At 57.1% G+C, this 22,671-nt stretch overlaps 1 protein-coding gene across 1 annotated transcript in view; it reads left to right on the top strand.

Moving 5' to 3' along the window:
- The window catches only part of GYPC (glycophorin C (Gerbich blood group)), a 43,998-nt gene extending 26,098 nt beyond the window's left edge, over positions 1-17,900 (top strand). Inside the window, exons 2-3 of the mRNA XM_070423161.1 lie at positions 15,729-15,779; positions 17,260-17,900. Of these exons, the coding sequence (XP_070279262.1) occupies positions 15,729-15,779; positions 17,260-17,456 (248 nt within the window). The 3' untranslated portion in view covers positions 17,457-17,900. The remainder of the gene's footprint in view (positions 1-15,728; positions 15,780-17,259) is intronic.
- Positions 17,901-22,671: the final 4,771 nt, after the last annotated feature.

The following is a 22,671-nucleotide window of genomic DNA, read 5'->3' as shown; positions in this document are numbered from 1 at the left end:
GAACCTACCTCCGTCACCATGCTGGGCTGTCAATACACAGGGTTCTTCTCTCAGTTCCGCCCTCCGCATCGGCCACCAGCGCCTGCAGTCACACGCTGGAATGGGGCATCGCCTGTGCCTTCCAGCCTCATCTCACCCGTCCCCCTCTCTGAGCACTTCCGGCATTTCCAGCCCACACCCTGTGGATTCCACATCTCCACTCCTGCAGTTCCGCACCCTGGGTGCCTCAAGTCCAGTGACCTGGCCACTTCCACGGACCCCACCCTGCATGTCCTCACTTCCTCCCTCGCATCCCACAGTCCCTCGCCATGGTTCCTCATATGTCCTCAACTCTCAGCAATGCCAGGGAAATATATTCAAAACCCACCACTGTCCGGCCGGCTTGGCTCAGTGGTTGAGTGCCGGCCTGGAGGTTATGGTTCCATTCCCCGTCAGGGCACATGCCTGAGTTGCAGGCCAATCCCCAGTGTGGGGTGTGCAGGAGGCAGCCGATCAATGATTCTCTCTCATCATTGATGTTTCTTTCTCTCTCTCTCTCTCTCTCTCTCTCTCTCTTTCTCTCTTCCCCCCAACCCCCCCCTTTCCCCCTTTAAAAAAAAAACACCACTTCTCATCTCTTCCACTCTCTCCCTGGCTTTACCAGGACACCCCCAGCCGGTCCCCTTCATCTGCACAGTGGCCAGAGTGTCTGTCACTATGTCAGCCAGCTCCTGCCCCTCCTCTGCTCAGAATCCTCCCGTGGCTGCCGTCTACCCAGAGCAGGGCTGAGCTGGCCGGTGCACCAGGGCCCCGGGATGGCTCTGCCACCTCCCCTGTGCCTGCCACACTCACTGGCCCTGGCTGCCCCATAAACACACTGGCCCCCCTCCCGGGCCTTTGCACTCGCGGCTCCCTTTTTCTGGAACACTCTTCCCCAGACTCCACATTCTTCCCTTCATGGCCGCCTCCAGGTATTATCACACGCAGCTGCTTCTCCGTGACTGCAACTCCCCCCAGTCCCTGTGCTCCGTCTCAGCTCTGTCTACATGCCACACAGCTCACTGGTTGCTTCTTTTATAGTCTGTATCCCTTCCCTAGATTTCTTTTCTGCTATCTCCCCAGGGTGTGTGTGTGTGTGAGAGAGAGAGAGAGAGAGAGAGAGAGAGAGAGAGAGAGAGAGTAGTTGAACTCACTTAACCATTTCTCCTCCTCTCCTCATGGCCCAGGCTTGGATGAGTAAACGCATCTCTCTCCTGTGTACCGTCACTCAGACAGCTGACCGTGGCTGGAAACACACCCACTCACACTCGCGGGCACACTCACTGACAGCCCCACCTCAGTGCCGTGGTCACACACCCAACACGCCATCCAGCAAATCGCCGTTTTCTCTGGATGCTTCCCCATGCCCCTCTCTCCGAGCACCTGTATTCCGAGAAGGCATCCTGTCAGGTCATTTCACTGCAGAAGGAGCATTTGAAACAGTAGCAGGAGCAGGACTCCTCTGGGGTTTGCTGTAAAGGGGAGCAGAGGGAGGAGAGGGGCCAGGAGTTGGAGGGAGACGAGGCGTGGGGGGGGGGAGGCGCTTAAACTTGGGAGAACAGCTGTCAGGTCATCTGCCTGGGGGGTGGGGGTGACGATGATGCAGGAGAGAGGGGCAGCCTCAGTGGCGAGGTTCATGCGCTTAGAGAGGAGGGGGAGCCTCGTGCACAGAGCAGCGGGACAGTGAGAAGCTGTGCGGCCCCCCAGTGCTGTGGGTGCTCAGCTCGGCCCTGATGGCCTGTTCCGGTGTCTTCCCGAATCGCTGCCCCTTTCCCTGGTCCTTCCTCCGCTCCAGGCCCCGCATGACAGCCCAGCTCGCAGCCTCCCTGCGCCTCTTCTCCAGGCACAGTCGCCGGGGGGCCTTGTCCCGCCCGTGGCTGTGAGGTCCCTCAAGATGCTGGAGGCCCAGCCAGGCCTCCGCCCCCCCCCCCCCCCCCACCCCAACTCCAGACCCTGTGTCCGGTGGCCTCGCTGTGCCTGTGCTTGCATCTCATGGGCTCCCAGCGTGACATGTCCTTCACGGGCAGTGACCCCACCCGTGTCCCCAGCAGACCTCCTCCCCTTCCAGTGAACTGCAGCCCCATCCTTCCTGCTCAGGACAAAACCTTGATGCTTCTCTTTGCGCACTTCACGCCTAATCCCCCAGCAACTCCTACTGGCCCCGCTTTCCAGATCACCCACACCTCACTGCTCCTCACCTGCACCCCCGCAGTTCCCGTCCGGCTCTGGCCTGGGCCAAGCCACAGTCTCTCCCGTCCGCACCCGGACTGTCCTCTGCGCAGCAGCCGGTGGATGCGCCTCAGGCCCACAGCTCGTGCTGCTGCAGCCCGACCCCTGGCCTCCATCCCGCAGAGCATGAAGCGCTGACCCCCGTGCCCTCGCCACGTCCTCCAGCCCTCAAGCCCCTCCTAGCACTTCGCCCCTCGCTGCTGTCAGCCACAGGGTCCTGGTTTGCCTGGAACCCAAGCCTGCCCCCCCCCACCCCCACCTCCCGGCTGGCTGACGCCTTCCCAGAAGGCTCCTCTTCCCGAGGTCTGGGGCTCATTCTCTCCCTTAGCTCAGCCTGCATTCGTCCTTTCGGCTGCGGTGACAAAATACTGTGGTCTGGGCGGCTTAAAGGACAGACATTTATTTCTCACAATTTTGGAGGCTGGGAAATCCCAGATCAGAGCCCAGCAGTGTCGGTGTCTGGGGAGGGCCTCCTGCCAGTGCACGGGGAGGAGAAAGGGGGGTCTTCTCACAGGTCCTCGTGGGTGGAAGGGCTGGGGGGCTCCAGAGGCGCTTCTAGGCCAGTCCATTCATGAGCACTCCACCCTCCTGGCCTAACCGCCTGCCGAGGGCCACCCAACTCCATCCCACTGGGGATTAGATTTCCGCCCGTGAACTGGGGAGGACACAAATGTTCGTTCTGCAGCACAGCCCGGAGCTGCCTCCTCCGAGAGGCCCCCCTGGCCCTCTGAAGAGCAAGCCCCTCTCCTTCTCCCTCTTTTTTTTTTTTTTAATCTTCACCTGAAGGTATGTTCTTACTCATATTTAGAGAGGGAGGGAGAGAGTGGGAGAGAAAAACATGGACATGAGGGGGGAACATCTACCGGTTGCCTCTCGTAAGCACCCCAACCAGGGGTCAAATCCACAGCCAGGTGCATGCTGGACAGGGAAAGGAGCCGCGCCCTTTTGGTGCCTGGGCAGCGCTCCAGCCACTAGCCCTTCTCTTAACATCGCCACCGCCTGGATCAGCACCTGCCTTACCTCATGGGTCCACACTTTTAACTCCCTGTCCCTTGCCCCTCCTCTAGAAATGGAAGCCCCTACATAGTCATTGCAAATTGACTGTATCCCACATTTTATTTTATATCCTCAGGAACTGAACAAAGTAAATTAAAGATGGAAGCCCCTGAGGGCAGGGCTCGCACTGTCCACGGTTAGATCTTCAGGCTCTAAAACACGGGACACAGGAGGTCTCTGGTGAACTTTTGTTGAAGGGATGAGATTCTAGAATGAGCTTTGGAATCAGACCCGATTCCAATCCCACCCACAACCTCTGTGTGACCCGACCTATCTGGGCCTTAGCTTCCTCGACTGTAAAGTGACAGGCAGTTACAACATCCACCTCAATGATTCTTCTGAGAAATTGGAATAATGCATGTAGTTATAAAGTGAGCCCCCAAATGCTAGCAGTTCCATCATTATCCATACGAGGAAAGGGGGGTTCAGTGGGAAGAGAGAGCCTCAGGCAGTAAGGGTCAGTGGAGGCCAGAGAGCGGCTCAGACCTCAGGGTATTGTGAGCGGGAGAGCAGGGAAGGCCACCCCGACGGCCCAGCAGCTGGAGGGCCTGCTTCTATGGCAGGTAGTCTGGGGCAGGTGACTTCTCTCTGGGTAAGCTTCAGCGCGGCCAGATGCCCAGGGTCACCCCAGGGAGAGGCATAACAACACTGACCTCTGTGCTAGGCTGGAGAAATTGGCTCCTCCCACCCTGTGTGGGGAGAGCACTACAGCCCATCTCCGGGCCCAGCGCACTGTCTGGGCCTCCACATCTCCCCACCAGGCACAGCTGCTCCTTGCAGAAGTGTCTTACCGTCACACCAGTCCTTGCCTGTGCTGGGGCACAGTAGGCATGGGCCCGAGGCGCTCAGTCCCACCAGGCATGCCAGGGCTGTGCCTCAGAGAAGCACCTGCCTCAGCCGGGCAGGTGTGGCCAAGGCTGCAGGACATGGAAAGTCATGTGAGTTCATGGATGGATGGATGAATGTGTGTGCACATGTGTGCATGTGTGTGTGTAAACAAGATGGGGAATGAGCCCTAACCGGTTTGGCTCAGTGGATAGAGCATCGGCCTGCAGACTCAAGGGTCCTGGGTTCGATTCCGGTCAAGGGCATGTATTTGGTTGCAGGCACATCCCCAGTAGGGGGTGTGCAGGAGGCAGCTGATCGATGTCTCTCTCTCATCGATGTTTCTAACTTTCTATCCCTCTCCCTTCCTCTCTGTAAGAAATCAATAAAAATATATTTTAAAAAAAAAAAGATGGGGAGTGAGTGGGTCTCCTCTGATGTAGAAAGTCAGTGAAAGACTCAAAGTTGAGGAAAATGAGCTATAAGTACCCTCACATTCAAAACAGACACCAGGCACGTCCTCAGTGGCGTCCACAGTGGCCAGGGGAGGCCACCCACCTGAAAGCTGCCCTAGACAGTGGCCACGCGGGGGTCCCTGAGGTCAACTGGGGAGAAGACAGTGCTGCATTGCTCCTGCCTCCAGCCGCTCTGGGCCTCGCTCCACCTCAGGCCAAGCGAGAGGGCCCGGGAGAGCCTGGATCAGGCAGGGCTGGTGCCGTGGAGCCGGGCTCCCCTCACAGAGCGCACTTGTCACCACCAAGGAGAGCCCTGCTGCGCGGGAATTCCTGGGAGAAGGTGGCGAAGGTTCTCAGGACATGCGAGGAGACTGGTCAGGGCAGCTGCTGCACACACTGCACAGTCTCCGCTGTGCAGGCCCAGGCCCGGAGGGGCCGGCATGAGCCACTTCAAAGCAGCCCCCTCCACAGCTCGTCCAGGCTGGGCAGGGTCCAGCGGCTGGAGGACACCTGGTCGGGGACGGTGCGGGTGGGTGGGCGTTCCTGGGCCAGTCCTTCCCCGAGGCTGCCCCTGGGCCTCAGAAAGAGCTTGCACATGGGGGGCATTCCCACCAAATGAGCAACCCGTCACCAGTTAAGGAGGAAGGAGGTTCCTCTCCCCTGGCTTCCCCTTCTCACTGCCGCTCAGGGGCCTGAGCTCGGAGCTGGCGAGGAGGCAGGAGTGAGGAGAGGAGAGCTGGCCGCCCCCTCCCCCTGCTGGACAGGCTGAGCACAAGGCGCTTTGGTTCTTTGGTTTTATTTCATTGTGGTACGAACACTTAAGGTGAGATCCACGTCCCAGCACCTGTTTCACTGCACAGCCCACCGTGTTTGACTATGGGCAGCGCTGTGGAGTGATCTGTAGAGCTTCGCCAGGCTTCCCGAACTCTGTGCCCCTCCACCAGCACCCTGTCCCCACACCTATGGCCCCTGACCACCACCACCCTCTCTGCTTCCGTGAGTTTGACTACTTTAGGCTTCCCCTCTGAGTGCAACCTTGCAGCATTGCCCTCTGTGCCTCGCGTGTGTCACTTAGGAGCTAGAAAACGATCTGAGACTGAAGCTTTTATTTCGACTACACTTTCCTCTTTCTGGAAGGGACTGGAAGGTGACTGGAGGACAGACACACAGCGAGTGTTCTGACAGCGAGGAGAGGTGGAGAGCAGCTGTTCCCCCCTTGCAGGGCCTCTTCATCTTCCTCTTCCTCTTCCTCTTCCTCTTCCTCTTCCTCTTCCTCTTCCTCGGCTGCTGCTCTACCAGAGCTCTCCTCTCTGCACCTGCTCATCTGGGCACCACCCCTCTGCAGATACAACTGCAGGAGACTAGGATGGAAATGAAATTGTGGACCTATAATTGCTTTGCATAATCGTGCCCTTAACTTGGTAAGGGGATGTGTAAAATTAACTCGCTAACAAAGTTTTGCTATTGTCCATTTGTATCTTATTTCCCCTAAAAAACAACATGAAAAATAGTGGTGGCAGCCCCAGGCCAGTGCATGCAGCTCTGGTAGACAGATAATCTAACTAGGACAAGGGCCTGATGGAGGGCTGGGTCCTGGGGACACAGAGCCACCCAGTGTGGTTGGAAAGAGCTAGAATTGGAGGCTGGTTTGATCATCCCTGGGAAGCTGTGGGCACAGTGTAGGACTGTGGTCAGGAAGGCTGTAGAGCAATGGAAGGACCAGGCAAGGATGGCCAGCCTGAGTGTTCAAGGTCATTTCCAACCGAAGCTGATATGATCCCAGCCACTGATAAACACAGGCTCACTACAATGCTGGCATCTCTTTACCAGGTCAGGCCTCAGGTGTGGGAACACAAGACTCAGGCCACTGAGAGGAGGCAGCCACAGTCCCACTGCCCAGTGGTGGCCCAGCATGGGTGGAAAGAGCTAGAATTGGAGGCTGGTTTGTGGAGGGTCACAAGACACCCAATGGGCACGGGGTTGGGCCAACAGGTGCAGCGGGGAGGGACCTGCATGGACTTCTAGTCTGAGGTCAGTTCTGAGAGCCAGTTCGGAAGACTCACTCCCACTCCTTGTCCTCTAAAGTGACACGTGTTTATTGTAGATGGTTTGAAATGTACACACAGCTGTACCCTAGAAGAAAACAATGCCACCATAACCCCATCCACCATGCAGAAGCAACCACCTCAACATCTTAATGTACTCCTTTCATTCCTTTTTCTAAGGCTTTTTAAAATAATTGACATAATTTGTATTTACAAGGTCCTGTTTCTTTCCCTCAGATTATTCTATAAGTACTTTCTCCTGTCACAGACTCCCATGCATCTATCTCTTCAATAACTGCATAATATTCTATCGTACCGGTGTGTTGTAATTTCCATAACCAGTTCCCTAACGAGGACCATTTAGATCCTTCTCTTCCTTTTATTTTCTACTTCAAACCATCTTGCAATATACTTTCCTGAGCATGAACTTGTCTTCCATTTCAGATTATTTCTAGAATCAATTACTAGAAACAGAGCTTTTGGTTCTTAGGGTGACACGTTTGGCAAATAGTGTAAGGAGCAGGAAAGGTCCCCATTTTTGAGAATCCCACTTTGACAGAGGCCATGTCAACAGTGATAATAAATAATATTCAGATAGCCGGCCTTCGCGGGCACCGTGCCAGGCGCCCACACATACCCCCAGGGAGCCTACCCAGTAGTCATGCCACAAAGCTCAGGTCTGCAGGCCGAGGCATTCCGCGGGACAGTCCAGGGTGCTGCGGAGCTGGGTCGCTCTGCCCCTCACTCCTTCTCCTGGGCACTCCATCCCTGGCTGCCAACAGCGCCCACATCCCTGAGCCTGGCAGGGTGCCCTCACTGTCCCCTCATCTGCATGGGGGTGGTGGGGGTGGGAGGGAGAATAGGTGTGTCTATGGCCTTCTGTAGCCCTTTCTGGGGAGCCGGGAGCTGGGAACCAAGAAGACACTGTTTGGGATACACAGCCCCGCTCTGGATCCTCAAAATGTCTCCAAACATCCACTTCCTGTGCCGCCTGGTGCCCCAGATGCCTTCCTGTGCAGAAGCACCTTCCTGCTGCGCCTCAGAGCCCAGGAGCACTTAGATAAAGCAGCCGTGTGTCCTCCCACCCCATGTCACTGAGCTCAGTGTGGGCAGGGCATCTGGAGCTCCTCGGAACCCACTGCACATCCCAAAGAGCCAGGATCAGGGACCCAAATCCAGGTCTTCCTGCCCAGTGCCACTTGCTCCAATAACAGAAGATTGAGTCGATAAAGCGGAGCGGAAACTTCACTCTTTAATCAAGGAGTGGAGAAGGGTGAGCTCATGCTCTTGTGGCACCTTCTCCACTGGGAGGAGCCTCTGTATTTATAGACGGTGGCTGGAGAGATTAAATTCCTTTAGCATTCTTCTGTTGCACTGGCTCTTCTGCATATCATTCTTTTTGCACGTGATGCCCATTGTCATCTTGGTTTTTGCACTCAGCACCTTGGTCTTTGTGGTGGGGAATCCTGTAAGCGAGCATAGCTCGTGACGTAGTTTAAGTCTTGGAAATATTAGGGTCTTTTAATCCTCACCCAAGGATATGGTTTTATATTGCTTTTTAGAGAGAGAGGAAGGGAGACTGAGAGAAGCATTGATGTGAGAGAGAAACATTGATTGGCTGCCTCCCATACATTCCCAGACTGGGGATCAAACCTGCAGACTTTTGATGCACGGGGACAACACTCTAGCCAAGTGAGCTGCCCGGCCAGGGCAGAAAACGTTAGGGCCTTTTAGAGCAGCGGCCACCAACAGGTGGTCTGAGGACCACTGGTGTCCCTGAGGTTCGAAAGGTTGGCGACCGCTGTTTTAGATAATAGTGCAGTGACAACTGCAGTCCCTGATTCATCACAGGTCAGCGGATGTGTGCACCTGTCAGATCCTGGCACAGGCCCCGTCCTGTTGCCCAGCTCACCCTGGGGCGAGGCAGGGGCGTCTGCAGAGGTGACAAATGCTCTCCAACTACGTCAGCTGGCTCCTGGGGGAAGCATGCTGAGCTCAGAGTTGTGGTGGGACAGCTGTGACTATCACTTCTTAGTGGCACTGCTGAGGGTACCAGGACCCCAGTTCTTGCAAAGGATACTGGGTAACAGCAGTTGAACCGAGCCGGAAGGTCCGTGGCCTCTCCCAGTCCCCAGCTCAGTGCTCTCTGAGGGGCTCCTGCACCAGCAGCGTCCTCGGGAATGTGTCCGCCTGCTGACCGGAATCTGGGCGGCGGGGGCAGTGTCCAGGGACCTGCGGTGGCACGTCCCCAGGCCGGTCTACTGCCACCCAGGTGGAGCACAGCGCCTTCACGGCAAGCCCGCAGGGACCCTGCGAGGCTAGAGGTTCCTTTCCCTGTTTGCACAGGAAGAGAGGGGGTCCAGAGAGGAAGTAACTTGCCGAGAAGTTCCCCTGACACCAGAGGTGCAACCCACCTCGAGCTGGGGACGGTGGAGCTCGTGCCACCTGAGGAGACTGCTCAGCGGCATTTAATTCGTGCTCCTTAGGCCTTGCGTCCTGTGCTCAGTGAAGGCTAATCCGTTCATCTGTCCTTCCTTCACCGCAGTTCAGCACATGCTTCCAGTGCCGCCTGGCCCCGTTGTTTTATACTCTCCACAAGAATGGAGATGAAGCATTCCTTCCACTTGCTTAGACCCTGGGCTCCACTGAGGCAGGCTGGACCTGGAGTTTAAATAAGGCTCTTAAAAAAAAAAAGTTCAGGACAAAAGCAGGGCATGCAGGTGCAGAAAGCCTGGACCCCGACACTCGGGCTGTGACGCACACATCCTCACCTTTCTTTCCAGTTCCCCTCCCCCCGCCCCCACCCCCAGCACAAGTGCCTCGATGTGAAAAGCTCCTGAGCACGGTCCCAGCTGCACACGGGGAAGAGGCTCCCTCGCTGGCACTGCCCACAGCCCGCACCTCAGTGCCGAGTGTCTGCCCTCCCGCACTGCCCATGCGGGAATGCTCTCTGCCCAGAGCAGAGGCACGGCTCCCGGCCACCTGGCCTTGCGGGCCTTGGCCTTTTGACCTGGGGTGGGCTTTGGTACCTGCCAGACATCGGTCCCTGCTCACACGGTAGCTGCAGGCACGGAGCGGCAGGGAAGCCGGGCACGGCCGGGGGCGGGCAGGGTGGTGGGGCACCGCACGGTGTCAGAGAAGCATCACATTGCACAGCACTCTGGCAGTCCGGGAACAGGAAGGTTGGTTACAGGGATGATGAGGGCCAGCATTTGACCTTGGGACTGGAAGGCACACTGTGCTTGAGGCGTTCAGATTCTCCTGGCCCTGTGAACTCAGTCAGCAAACCAGGTAAGTGGACACACGCTTCTGCAGATGGCAGGTGCGGGAGGATGCAGATAGGCTAAGCTCCCCAGCGCACAGCCAGCCCGGCCTGGAGCCCAGCCCCTGCAGAGATGACCAGGCACATGGCAGTGGGCCCAGAAGCCCTGCCGACCACTCCACCATGGACTCCTCCTCCACGTCCTTCGCTCAACACGGTTCCCGGTTCTCCTGTTGGCATTGCTGACCCCACCTCTCAGCAGGCCAGCCTGGGACCTCCTCCTCCGAGAAGCCTTCCTTTCCTGAGAACATTGGAGAGCTCCCCTCTGAGCTTACCCACGGATGCCTGGGTCTCTGTCTGCGTCACAGTAAGCTCCCGAAGGCAGGCCACGGCCTGACCATGAGCGCACATTGCTGGGCGGAGAAGGCACTGGAGAAAGCTTCCAAAGACAGAGCATGCAGAATGAGGAGCCTCCCACTGTCGCAAAGCCCGGGCCTCCTCGAGCGAGGCTGATGGTTGAGACCCCCACAACACCCAGGTAGCTCTGTCCGCTCCTTTGGGCACCTCATCACGCAGAGAGGAGAGTGCCGGCAGCTCAGCCGTTCACGGAGATACACACGGGGTGTCTCCTCCACGAGTCAGAGCTGCCTGAGGACGGGTCGTCCTGTCCGTGTCCCAGAGCCTGGGGTGGGCAAGTGCGCACCGCTCACCTCTGCTGGTTTTGCCCACCGTTTGCTGCCCGCTGGCTTGCGGGAGAGGTGGCCGGATGGACAATAGCTATTTGCTTCTTTCTTTGGGACCATTATAGCCTGAGGCCTATTTTCCCAGCTGTAGCTTGAATGCTACATCTTTTCAGGGCATGATAACAACAAACCATGCAAGGAAAGAAAATGCATTTGACCTTTTTTCTACCAAGAAGAAAAGGCAGTTAATAAACTTCAAATGTCAAGTGATTTCTACTTCACTTTCATAAGAACTTCAAGGCCAGAATCAAGAGCAGGAACAAGAAACTTAATGAGCGCTCAGGGGGACTTTCCCTGCCCCCTCCCCCCCCACCCCCCCCCCACCCCTCCCACCCCCCCCCACCCCCCGGCATAGCTGTGCGCCTCCCAAACACACAGACCCCATGGTGTGGCCACTGCAGGCGCCCTCTCCTCTCAGAGCCTCGAGACAGGTGGCTGCCGCTGCACAGCTCTCCTGGACACACGTCATGGCAGGCACTCTCCAAGGATTCCACCACAACCCTGTTTCCCTTCATGTTTTAAGGCTAATAATCGTCTTCTCCCCGAACACCAGACCTCCTTGCCTGAGGCCCTCCTCACTCCCAACCCACAGGAACTCGCTGCCCGGAGCCTGGAGCCCTGGCTCAGGCTGGCCCAGTGGCTGGGAAACGGGGAATGGGTGCTTTCTCCACCGCCCCTGAGGCCCAAGGAAAGGCCATCTGAGGTGGGGGAGGGGTGTGAGGATAGAAACACAAGGGAAGGGTCAGTCTGTGTCCTTGGGGCCAGGCCTGACCACTGCTCTCTGTCAGCATCTGAGAAACAGCGACCCCCCTTACCCCCCAGGATCCAGCTGCGAAAGTGCATCCTGTCTGCTGCGCCCAGGCCGCCCCCTGGAGCGGGGATGTCACCCCCATGGAGGGCAGCACCGTGTGCCTGCTGCCGCCCAAGGACTGCTTGCCTCTGACCAGAGGACGGGCCGCCGCCCTGTGGACGGGAGCACCAGCAGGGATGGGGCTACAGCCAAGCTGCAGGCTGCACAGGGAGAGCGTTCCCAGCCCGGGCTGCGCTGCGGTGCTACTGTGCTAAGGAACCAGGGCTGAACCGCGGGCTCCGCCCTTTTTTGGCGGTGAGATTTCCGCAAGGTGCTTGAGCTCTTTGGGCAAGCGTTTCACTATCTGTAGCTTAAAGAAAGGACTACCCTTCCTCTGCTGGCTTGCTGTAGGATTAAATGAGGAGCTTCAATGGCAGCCTCACTCAGGGCCTTCGCCCAGGAAATACACAGAGAACCAACACAGTGCTCCTCCCCCTCCTCTTCCTCCTCTTCCTCCTCCTCCCCCTCCTCTTCCTCCTCTTCCTCCTCCTCCTCCTCTTCCTCCAGGACCCGTCCCCTCACTGCCATGGTTCAGGTGTGCTCTTCCCACACGTGGGATTTCCCGAGGCCTCCATGACTGACCTGCCTCCACTTTCCCCTGCGCCCTGTGGGAGGTGTGTGTGTAGGAGCAGGTCAGCCCTTCCCTTTCCCTCTCATCCACCAGCTCGCTGGAAGCTTCGGTGGTCCCTGCCCTTGGCCGTGTGGCCCAGCCTTGGCCTTGTGGCGAGGCTGCGTTGGGCGTCCACCTCTGGGGTTCGGAAGCCAGAGTGTGGCACAACTCAGCCACTTGGCCGCGTCACCACATCAGCTTTCCTCTGCTTTGTCCTCCCCCTGCCTGCTCGTTGCTTGATCTCTTAGTTGAGTTTTCTTTTATGAAACACTGTGGGGCTAAGGATTTGATGTATTTCCTCTTATAGTGTTAATGTCCCGAACACGATGCTGAGCATGACCCTGGAAACACCCTGCACATTGTGACTCAGGTCCCTGTGTGTGAACAAGTAAGATCAAAGCTCTACCTAACAGTCCCCCGACCGCAGGGGAGTCCTCACGCCTCCTAAGCTATTTTCTCTCTGTGTGTCCCTCTCCCTCCCCGTTCATCCTCTCTCTCTCTCTCTCCCCCTATGACCCAGAAGTGGATTGAGACTCACTGTGTGACAAGCACTGCCTTAAATAAAGCTCATAGGCCACAGTTGCACCTCCCAGGGAGACCATAGCCCCTGAGGTCAAAGGCCCGCTGCCCATTCCCTGGGACCTGCCCTGCTCCCTGCAGCCACGTGGGGACCCAGGGCCACCAGGCACCAGGTGCTGTCTCCCTGTCAGCGGGCAGTGCTGGGGCCTGACAGCGTCCATGCCCTGTGTGGACTCACAGGCCTGTCAACTGGCTGCGTAGGTGACCGGCTTTGCGATGCAAACAGGAGTGTTCATAAGACTCAGAATCGCAGTGCCCGCACTGGTAAACCCCTGTTCTGATCTGTGTGCATGTGGTTACCCCTGTCTGTGTTACAGAGAAAGCATTGCTCATTTCTTGTCCCTAGGACAAGCAGGTACCACAACCCCTGTTTCACATGCACGGGAGCTAAAGGCGGTCGATAGTAAACACTTTACTGACTGCCCCACTGTTACATTGGTTGAGCCAGGATTTGAACCCGAGCTACCACCACAGTGACGTGGCACAGTCTGACTCTCAGTTCTTGAGAAAGGGCTAAGCTTTCAAGTAGCAGAAAACAGCTGCCGTCCGGTGGGCACCCGTGCGACGCTGGGCGTGGGGCTGTGGCGAGGCCCCTGTGGTGTTGGGATTGGTGGAGCTCCTCTCTGGGGGGCGGAGCGGGGCGGGGACAGCAAGGAGAGATGTAGGGCCCTGTGGGTCTCTGCAGAAGGTCAAGGTGAGGCCTCTCGTGCCTGTCCAATCTCAGGGCTGGACAGTGTCTCAGTCGGTTCCCAGACCCACACTTGGCCATAGATTACGCCCTGCTCCACTGTAAACGCACCTCGTATGGCTGCCCCTGGAGCCCACCTGAGTTCCTGAGCTCGGTACCACTCTAATCCCCAGCACACACTTACCTTCCACCCAGCGGGGGGTGGGTTTTCACTCAGGATTTCAAGGGGTGCTCAGCTGAGCAAGGGTGCTTACCCCCCGATCTCAGAGGCGAGAGATCCAAACCCAGGCTCTGGAGCCTTCGTGTCACAGATCACGGACAGTGAGTGACATTTGGGGAGAAAGCTGAGAAGCAGGTAGAGGTGAGCACTGGTGCGAGCACTGAGCTCTCTGCCTGGCCTGTTTATACTCTTGTCTGTGCAGCAAACTCCTATTCATCCTTCCAGGGCCAATCTGCCGACACCCCTGGGAAGCCTTCTCTTCCACCAGCACGTCTCAGCCCTGCACACATCTCAGCCCTGTGCACGTCTCAGCCCTGTGCACGTCTCAGCCCTGCACACGTCTCAGCCCTGTGCACATAGAAGCACTCGAAGGCCTGTTCCCACAGAGGGCGGCCCAGCCCAGCACTTCTGATAGAGTAGAGCGGGGGTGGAGCCTGAAAGTTTGCATGTCTGCGGCTCCCAGGAAATGCTATTGTTCCGGTGACCGCACTTTAGGAACCACTGTCTCGTACCATCCCCACCGTCCCAGACGGGCCAAACTCCCTCCCCTGTGCCAGTTCCCATCTGTGGCAGTTCTGGTCGTGCTGAAGGGTCCCTACCCGGGGCTCAGTAACATGACGCAGCCGGAGCAAATTCAGCTCTGCACAGCCGCAGGGTGCGGGCACAGAGAGCGGCTCTGCCACCAGGCCTCTTGGTGGGCACGACCTTGAAGGAGCCCATGTTGGAGGCTCTCTTGGTGATCCCTCGGGTCCCCGGTCCCTCCAGCCCGCAGCCTGGCTGGCCTGCCGGAGGGCTGGTGTTCCGGTTCATCGGTTTTAGTACTCAGTCCTTAAACAGAGCCAAGAAAAGTCTCCCACATGATTCAAGCCAAATGCCTCTGCTGCTCACCCAGCTCACCCAGGATCGCATGGACGAAACTGCATTAAAACTAACAAATGAAGAGAGAGGGCCCCAAAAAACAAAATAAGAAATGAAAGAGATTATAAGGGATTATAATTACAAGTGATTATAAGAAAATACTACAAACAATTATATGCCAACAAATTGGACAACTTTGGGAAAAAGGATGTGTTTTTAGACTATACAAGCTTCCAAGACTGAATGAGGAAGGAACAAAACGGAACAGACCCATAGCCGCTAATGAAATTGAGTCAGTAATCAAAGACCCCCCAGCAAACAAATGACCTCATTGCACTAGAATTCAAATGCTGCTCTGAGCAGAAATGACTGCCGTGAAGGAGCCTCCTCTGTTTAGATATGTGTCATTGCTGTACTGGGATTTCCACGTGAACACGGATATTTCCACGCTCTGACGGATCCTTCCTCTCGCTCACGGCCCAGAAGAGGGAGGAGGCCTCTGCGCAGCAGCTGGAGACACATGCAGGCTCCTCGCCCTCTGGCCTGACGCTGAGCTTCAGAGAAGCGCACTTAGCAGCTAGGAGAGCACCCCAGGGGCCCTTCCCCGGGGGTGTGCAGACCTGTAGAGGGGTCTCAGGGAGGGATCTCCCGATGGGAGCCCTCGGGAAAGGGCATCAAGAGAGAGAAAAGGGAGTGCACACCAGAGGTGAGAGCCTGCAGTCCCGGCTGCCACTGGACGGGCTGTGCGAGCATGGGTAGGTCACTTTCTGAGCCTCAGTGTCCTTCCTGCAAGATGGGCTCATAACACCACATGTGTTGTGGGACTGCTGAGAAGAGCACGTTACATTACAGACAGCACTAAAGGGCACCGGCTCAGGCGAGCTGTCCGCATGCGGACACGCCACAGATGCTCTGGTTTGACCATCATTGTGAGAACAGCTGAGGTGGTGCTAGTACCAAGTGCGGCAGTGGGCAACCTCCGCGCCCTGCAGATGTGTGTGGAGCATCGGCAGGTGCAGGCACCCCTGCGTTCAGAGATGCAACCCTCACACTGCACACAGCCCCGGAGGTGCCCGCCCTGGGTCTGCTCTCCAGCACCGGCAGGGCTGAGCGGAGCCGGGCATGGCTCTGTGCGCCCCTGGCCAGGGGCCCGCACAATGTGCTGTCTCCGGTCCGCTCGGCCTCTCCCAGAGCTGCTGCATTGTGGGCAGAGGGTTCGGGCTGGGCTGAGACGCCGCTGGTGGCGGGGACCTTCCTCTCTCAACTCGGGCTCCTCTGTTCTGTTCACAGACCCCGGCCTCGGGATGGCGTGGACCACCATGGACATAGCCATCATGGCAGGTGAGCTGGCCCAGGCCCTCCCAGCGGTCAGGAGGGTCGGAGGCGGCATCTGCAGGAGAACCAGCTGAGGGTTCAGGCAGGGCATGCTCTCCCTCTCCCAGGGGCTCTGCGTGGACACTGGAAGAGCCTGGCCCGTCAGAAAGTGCCCAACAGGTGTCCGGTGGTGAGGGAGAGATGAGGGCAGGAGGGCCCCACGGAGATGAGGGGCTGGACACAGCTACTCTGAGAGGGGTGGGGGGTGCTGGATGGACAGGGCTCCCTGAACTCTTCTCTGTGCCCTCCTCTCCCCCCAGTCCATGTCCTGGCCCCACACCCCATCCCTCCATCCTTAAAAAATGTCACCCCCTGGGCATGGTTGTGGCCCCAAACCGCTTCGGGAAGGACTGGGTTTGGGTGGTGCAGCCTCCTGTTCCCCCTGAGACTCACACATCTCCCAGCTCGTGAACAGCTTGGGGACTTTGCACCCAGGTAGGAAGACGTGAAGGCTGCCCTCAAACTGCTGTCAGTTCTACGTAACCTGCCCACTGACCCTGACCCTCCTCCTCCTGGGGCAGTGCTGTTGGGGTCATGCACAGCAGCGCTGTCCCACTGGCAGCAGGGCAGGACGGTTAGGACACTGTTCCTCAGGGGACTTGGGGACAATTTGCACCTCCCCACATTCTCTAACACCCCCCGAGGGGCACGAATGAACCTGCCTCTAAGGCCATGCAGAGGCTTGCTCTGTGGCCTCAAAGCAAATGCCTGACTCACACACTCCGGGGCCCCATTAGCCCTGCTCACCTGTCACCCTGTGGCCCCTGTGACCTGGCTCTGCTGACCAGCCCTCAAACCTCATCTCTCCCCTCCTGACTCCAAATGAGTCCACACCCTGCGCTCGCACACCTGTCCCCCAAGATCCCGCCCCTTTAGGCTTTTGCTTGGCCAACCCCTGCTCCCTGCAGGCTCTTCCTAGATCCCACCTCCCAGGGGCTCAGGGGAAGTGGGCAGGGCCTGGAGCAGTGAAACCACACTTCGCCCAAGTGTCTGGAAGGCCCCAGCTTACATGGTCCATCCCCTTGGCCTTACCCGCCGCCCACCCTCGTCCCCCCCCCCCCCCCCCGCCCCCGCCCATGGTGCACAGCGGGCAGCCAGCTCCACGGTGTCAGCACCTTCCTGCTTCCAGCACTTTAAGTCCCAGGCCCCAGGAATCCTGGTTTAAAAAAACCGGCAAGTTCTGATCCCCTGAACCGCTCCATTTCAGGCAAACCCACATAGTTGCTTTACACGAATTACAAACCATGCCTGCAGGTCTGCAAAGTGCCCTGAGGGGATGGGTGGGGAGAGGAGAGAGAGGGCAACTCAGATGGGCACCGAGGAGGGGTGAGGACACAGGGGCAGGGAGGAGAGTGACGGGAATGGGCCAGGCTCTGTCCCGCCAGGACCCCTGTGGCAGGACCTCGTGCTCTGCTCTCAGACCGCTGTGGTTCCCTCCCCTCTGCAGGAGTGATCACCGCCGTGGCCTTCTTCCTGGTCGGCCTGCTCCTGCTCATTCTGCACTACATGTACCGGCACAAGGGCACGTACCGCACTCATGAGGACAAGGGCACAGAGTTTGCCGAGAGCGCAGACGCGGCCCTGCAGGGTGACCCGTCGCTCCAGGATGCTGGGGACAGCAGCAGAAAGGAGTACTTTATCTGAGGGCACAGACCTCACCTCCCCCAACACCTCCTCCTACTCCAGGACTTCACACCGCCACCAAGCAGACCTCCGGAGCACCCCCTCGGCCCAAGCCACATGTGTGGCCTGGAACCCTGGGCTGGGGCGCGGGAGGAGAGGAGGAGCCCAGCAGGGGAGGCCCCTCCCAGGGACGGTGACCCCCAGATGCCAGCCTTTGTCTGCAGGGGAAATTCGGGGTCCTCTGGGCAGTGCAGTTGTCATCGGGGCACATGTGAGTCCCTGCTGGGTGTGAGCCGGGTGGGGGCTGGGGAAGCAAGAAATGAGTCAGGCTATGCTGACTGGGACGATGGCATCAAATGTCAGTCCTTGACATTTGGGGGAGCAGCAGGTGACTGAGCTGAAGCGCCTTTGTCTTCCATTGATCCACCTCTAAGTGATGGGAAATAAATTTGAAACATAACTGAGCATCCAGAGTCAAACAGCATTAGCATCACTGTCTGGGGAAGAGTAGATGCCACCCAGGGCGGGCTTTTCACTGTGCGCTGCGACCGTGTCCCTGTCAGCCTGCGTGCCGGTGCGGGTGCACGGGGCTGGGCCACTCACTTCCAGCAGCACTGCCAGCCCCAGCACAGACAGGCCCGGGGTCCTGGGCCCACAGAGGGGGAGGGACCAGTGACCAGCATTCCTCTTCCCAAGGGGCGCCAGCTTCAGAAACAAAGCCGAGGGTGGAATGGTGGCCCCAGCCGCCCTGGCTGACACCCTGTTCTCTGAAGCGGGTTACAGGAAACACAGCCTTAGGCACCGAGTGAACCCGCCCTCCCTGCAGCAGCCGCTGGAGCACAAGCTCCTGGGCTTGGGCCCTGGCTCCCCTTTCCTGGCCCAGGAACTTGGACGGCTTGCTTGACCTCTGGCCTCACCGTTCTTGTCCCTCTAGAGGGCATCCCTCCATGGTACCGACTCTCTGGGCTGAGGGCCCTAACACACATGCCACGTGCTCGGTGCTGTGTCCTGGCCCATGCATGGTACCGGGTGTCTGGTATGTACAGGTAAGTTAACGAAAGTGCCTCATTGCACCATTTCTAAATGCTTCCTGAATAATAATCATAACTTAAAATGAGTAGCAGGAAAGAAGGATGAACTGCTAACCATCCTCTTTCACAGGAATCCCCCTGAGACCCCCAGCAGCTCGGCAGTCACCCCAAACCCAGCAGCTCCAAGTAAGACTGCTCCCTGGGTACCGGGAGCTCTGGGGCCCAGGTCCCCGAGGGCTGCACCAGTGCAACCGGGGGCCCCAGGCAGCTAATGGGTCTGAACACAGTGGGGAACGGCCACCACCACAGGAGCTGGAAGCCAGGGCTGTCGGGAAGAGACAGAGAAGAGAGGAACCTGGCCCCCAGGTGCAACCGCTCCCGGGGCGGCCCAGACACCTGGCCCTCCACCACCTCCTCTGTGAAACGAAGGGTTTGGCTCTGGCTCTATGTCCCAAACTGTGCCTGACAGAACACCACTGCCAAGTGCCACCCAGCCACACAGAGGGTGCGCCCGTGCAGACAGGTCTGGGGAATGGCATATTGAGCCGAGGGAAGCAGTGCAGGCTGCCCGCATGTTGAGGGCCCACACGTTCAGTGCCCGGTGTGTGCCGTGACCTGAGGTGTGAGGGCAGGGAAGCGAGTGCAGTCTCCCCAGATGGATTTGGCCAGAGACCCCACTTATTCCCAGAAGACCTACTATGCATTCTTGCACCAGCAGTTCCTCGGAACACGTTTGGGAAGCACTAAACGACTTCTAACATTGCTTCCTGCTGTGACGTCGCTTTAGGATTTGAAGAACGTATGGGCCTATGGCCTCGTCTTCAAGGGTGGTAAGCACAGCCACCGTCCAGTGCACCCGGAACCCACACACAGGCGCGCCTTGCTTCATAGAGGCTCTAGGGAGAGGGTTGAGCCCAGGGCCCCTGGCAGGGGCCTTTGTGGGGAAGAGGAGCGCTGGTCACTGTCCCCTCCCTCCCCTGCTGGTCAGCAGTCCTCTGTGTGGCTGCTGGCCGAGAACCGGCCGCGGGCGGTGGGCTCTGTGCCCTCACCTCCTCGCCCTCACCTGCCCTGGTCCTCACCCCCTTGCCTGCCCACTGTCCTGGAGGATGTATGGAAGAACAGCCTGCTCCAGCCCACCGGGTCCCAGGCCCCATCATGTCCGATGCAGTGTGACAGGATACCGCAGGGTTGGGCTGTCCAAGGTGACCAGGCCAGATGCCACCAGGAGGGCGCTGGCACTGGCTGCTGCAGAGGCGAGGCCAGCACTCCAGCCAGTAAAGCAACTTAGTGAGATGTGCACATTCATTCAGGAGCATGCATACACACACACACACACACACACACACACACACGGGCATGTAATACACACTAGTGTGCAAATAAATGGTGTCCCTCCCTTCAGGCCAGGGAGCACACTTTCCTCTTCTTGGGAATCTGCTGACAGTGCGCTGAAGTCTTCAAGCGGCATGCCTGCAATGGATGTTGGGGAGGGGGGTGGGCACCTATGCATAACTATGCACAAACCACACCTCCAAGCTCCAAGGACTCTGGGGGAGGAAGGAGGGAAGTAGAGGAGAGGAAAGGAGGAGGGGGAGATGAGAGGGGAGAGGAGGGACGGGACGGAGGCTGGATGGAGGAAAGGGAACTGGCACACTCCGTGTGAAATCCCAGCTTCACCGCACCTGGTCCCCTTTCACCCTCTCAGGCACCCTCACAGGGGAGGGCCTGGTCCTCCCGTTAGACCTGTAGAAACTGAGGCTCAGAAAGACTGCTGGGCTTTCGGAGGTCACACAGCTTTCAGGACCAGGAGACCCGTGGGAGGAGCCTGCTTCCTCCCCAGGTGCCGGTGCATCAGTGGGAGCTCTTCGTGGGAGCAGAGCAGGTGTCCCAGGACTCAGGGTGCTGGAACGACAGTGCTGGCTCAGCACCCCAGGCCCGGCCAGCGGTGACCTGACTCCCACGCCAACATCCCCGCTCCTGGGGAGGGCCGGCCGGGGCAGAGGCAGCTCTGAGCGGGCCCAGGCAGAGTCCTGGGCAGTTGGCCCTCGGTGGGATGGTTAGCAGGTAAAATGCTTTCAGTGGGTCCCACCCCATCCACACCTCAAGCACCCAGGAAGCTGGCCGCCCGCTCACTCTCACCAAAGAGGAAATGATTGGCTAGCTGACATGCTAACCCTTCTTGAGTGATTTGTGCTTTTAAATTGCTCGACCCCAAATAAAAATGTTTAAGGATGAATTTTCAGATCCAGAGACAGATGTGTATCTGATTATCCAGCTGCAGGCCACACACAGGGGTTAGGTACCTACCAAGGGCGGGACAGCCTCACTGGCCGAAACAGGCCCTACCTAAAGGGGTCTGTGCCTGGTGGAAAAGGCAAACGTGCCACATTCACAGCCCTGAGGGTGCAGGTGCAGTGAGGGAAGTGGCACAGAGCAGTGGGGAACACCAGGAGGGAAAGGCGTCCCACCTGGGGTGCAGTGGACTTAGGGTGAGGGAGGCCTGGTCATCCCGCAGGAGACCAAGGCATGACCGGTGAGGGTCTTGGGCCCCAGACTAAGAAATGGGACTTTGTCCCACAGGAGCCACCGGAGGAACAGGTCCATCTCTATCATAAAAGCACACAACGGCCATGTTAAAGAAGACACGGATGGAAATGCATGTGGAGAGGTACCAGGGGCTTCTAAAGGCTTACCGTGGCGGGGCCCCTGCCAAGGGTTAGAGACAGCCCTCACCCTGGGATGCGGGGACGCCCTCCCTGCAGCTTCCACGTCCTTTAGTCTGATTTCCCATGACCCCGCCCTTCCTGCTGGCTGGGAGGAGAGCGTGTCCTCTCCAGAAGGCAGGGCAGTAGGTCGAGCTCCTGCCGACTGCTCTGTGAGTGTTAGAGAACTTTTCCTTTGGTGGAAGGAACTGCTGATGAGTGTATCCTGTTTATGTTCCTTTGGAGCAGACACTGCTCAGCTGTTTTTCATTTTCTGCCTGAGACTTTTTTTATCATCATGGCAGCAGGGAAGATTTAGGGGCCAACAGGATTTTAATCGGCCCAGTTCCAAAAATAGGACTAGCTACAGGAACTTTCAAGTGCCCGTTAGTAGGTGATCGGATAAAGATGTGATGCATATACACAGTGGAATATTACTTGGCCATAAAAAAGAATAAAATCCTACAATTTGCGATAGCATAGATGGACCTAGAGCAGGGGTACTCAAACTACGGCCCATGGGCCACATGCAAATACAAATATTGTATTTGTTCCCATTTTGTTTTTTTACTTCAAAATAAGATATGTGCAGTGTGCATAGGAATTTGTTCATAGTTTTTTTTTAAACTATAGTCCGGCCCTCCAACGGTCTGAGGGACAGTGAACTGGCCCCCTGTTTAAAAAGTTTGAGGACCCCTGACCTAGAGGGTATTATGCTACATCAAATTAGTCAGATAAAGACAAATCACCTATGATTTTACTTATATGTGGAATCCAAAGAACAAAATAAGTGAACAAACAAAACAGAAACTGACTCATAGATACAGAGATCAGACTGATGGTTGCCAGATGGGAGGGGGGTTGAAGGACTGGGTAAAAAGGTAAAGGGATTAAGAAATACAAATACTGTAGGTAGTTACAGAAAGTCATGGGGATGTAAAGTACAGCCTAGGGCAGTGATGGCAAACCTTTTGAGCTCGGCGTGTCAGCATTTTGAAAAACCCTAACTTAACTCTGGTGCCGTGTCACATATAGAAATTTTTTGATATTTGCAACCATAGTAAAACAAAGATGTATATTTTTGATATTTATTTTATATATTTAAATGCCATTTAACAAAGAAAAATCAACCAAAAAAATGAGTTCCGTGTCACCTCTGACACACGTGTCATAGGTTCGCCATCACTGGCCTAGGGAATCTGTCAGTAATATTGTATTAACTATGTGTGGTGCCAGGTGGGTACTGGAAATATTGGGGGGAACACTTTGTAAGTATATGATTGTCTGACCACTGTGCTGTATGCCTGGAACTAATCCAAATAATATTGAATGTGAACTGTAATGGAAAAATAACATTTAAGAAGGCTCTGTCGTGAGGGATATTAGCAGCACTCATGAAGCCTGGCTTGCGGCCCAGACACGCTGGCTGCATTTAGAAAGCCAATGGCGAAGGCGGACTTAAATGCTCCACTTTTAACAGATACATAAGCTCCAATGACCAGA

The sequence above is a fragment of the Myotis yumanensis genome, unplaced genomic scaffold, assembly GCF_028538775.1.
Source record: "Myotis yumanensis isolate MYYU_CA2020_CCGP unplaced genomic scaffold, mMyoYum1.0.hap1 SCAF_8, whole genome shotgun sequence".
Lineage (NCBI taxonomy): Eukaryota > Metazoa > Chordata > Mammalia > Chiroptera > Vespertilionidae > Myotis > Myotis yumanensis.
The sequence above is the reverse complement of the archived record's forward strand: the minus strand, read 5'-3'. Positions and strand labels throughout refer to the sequence as shown.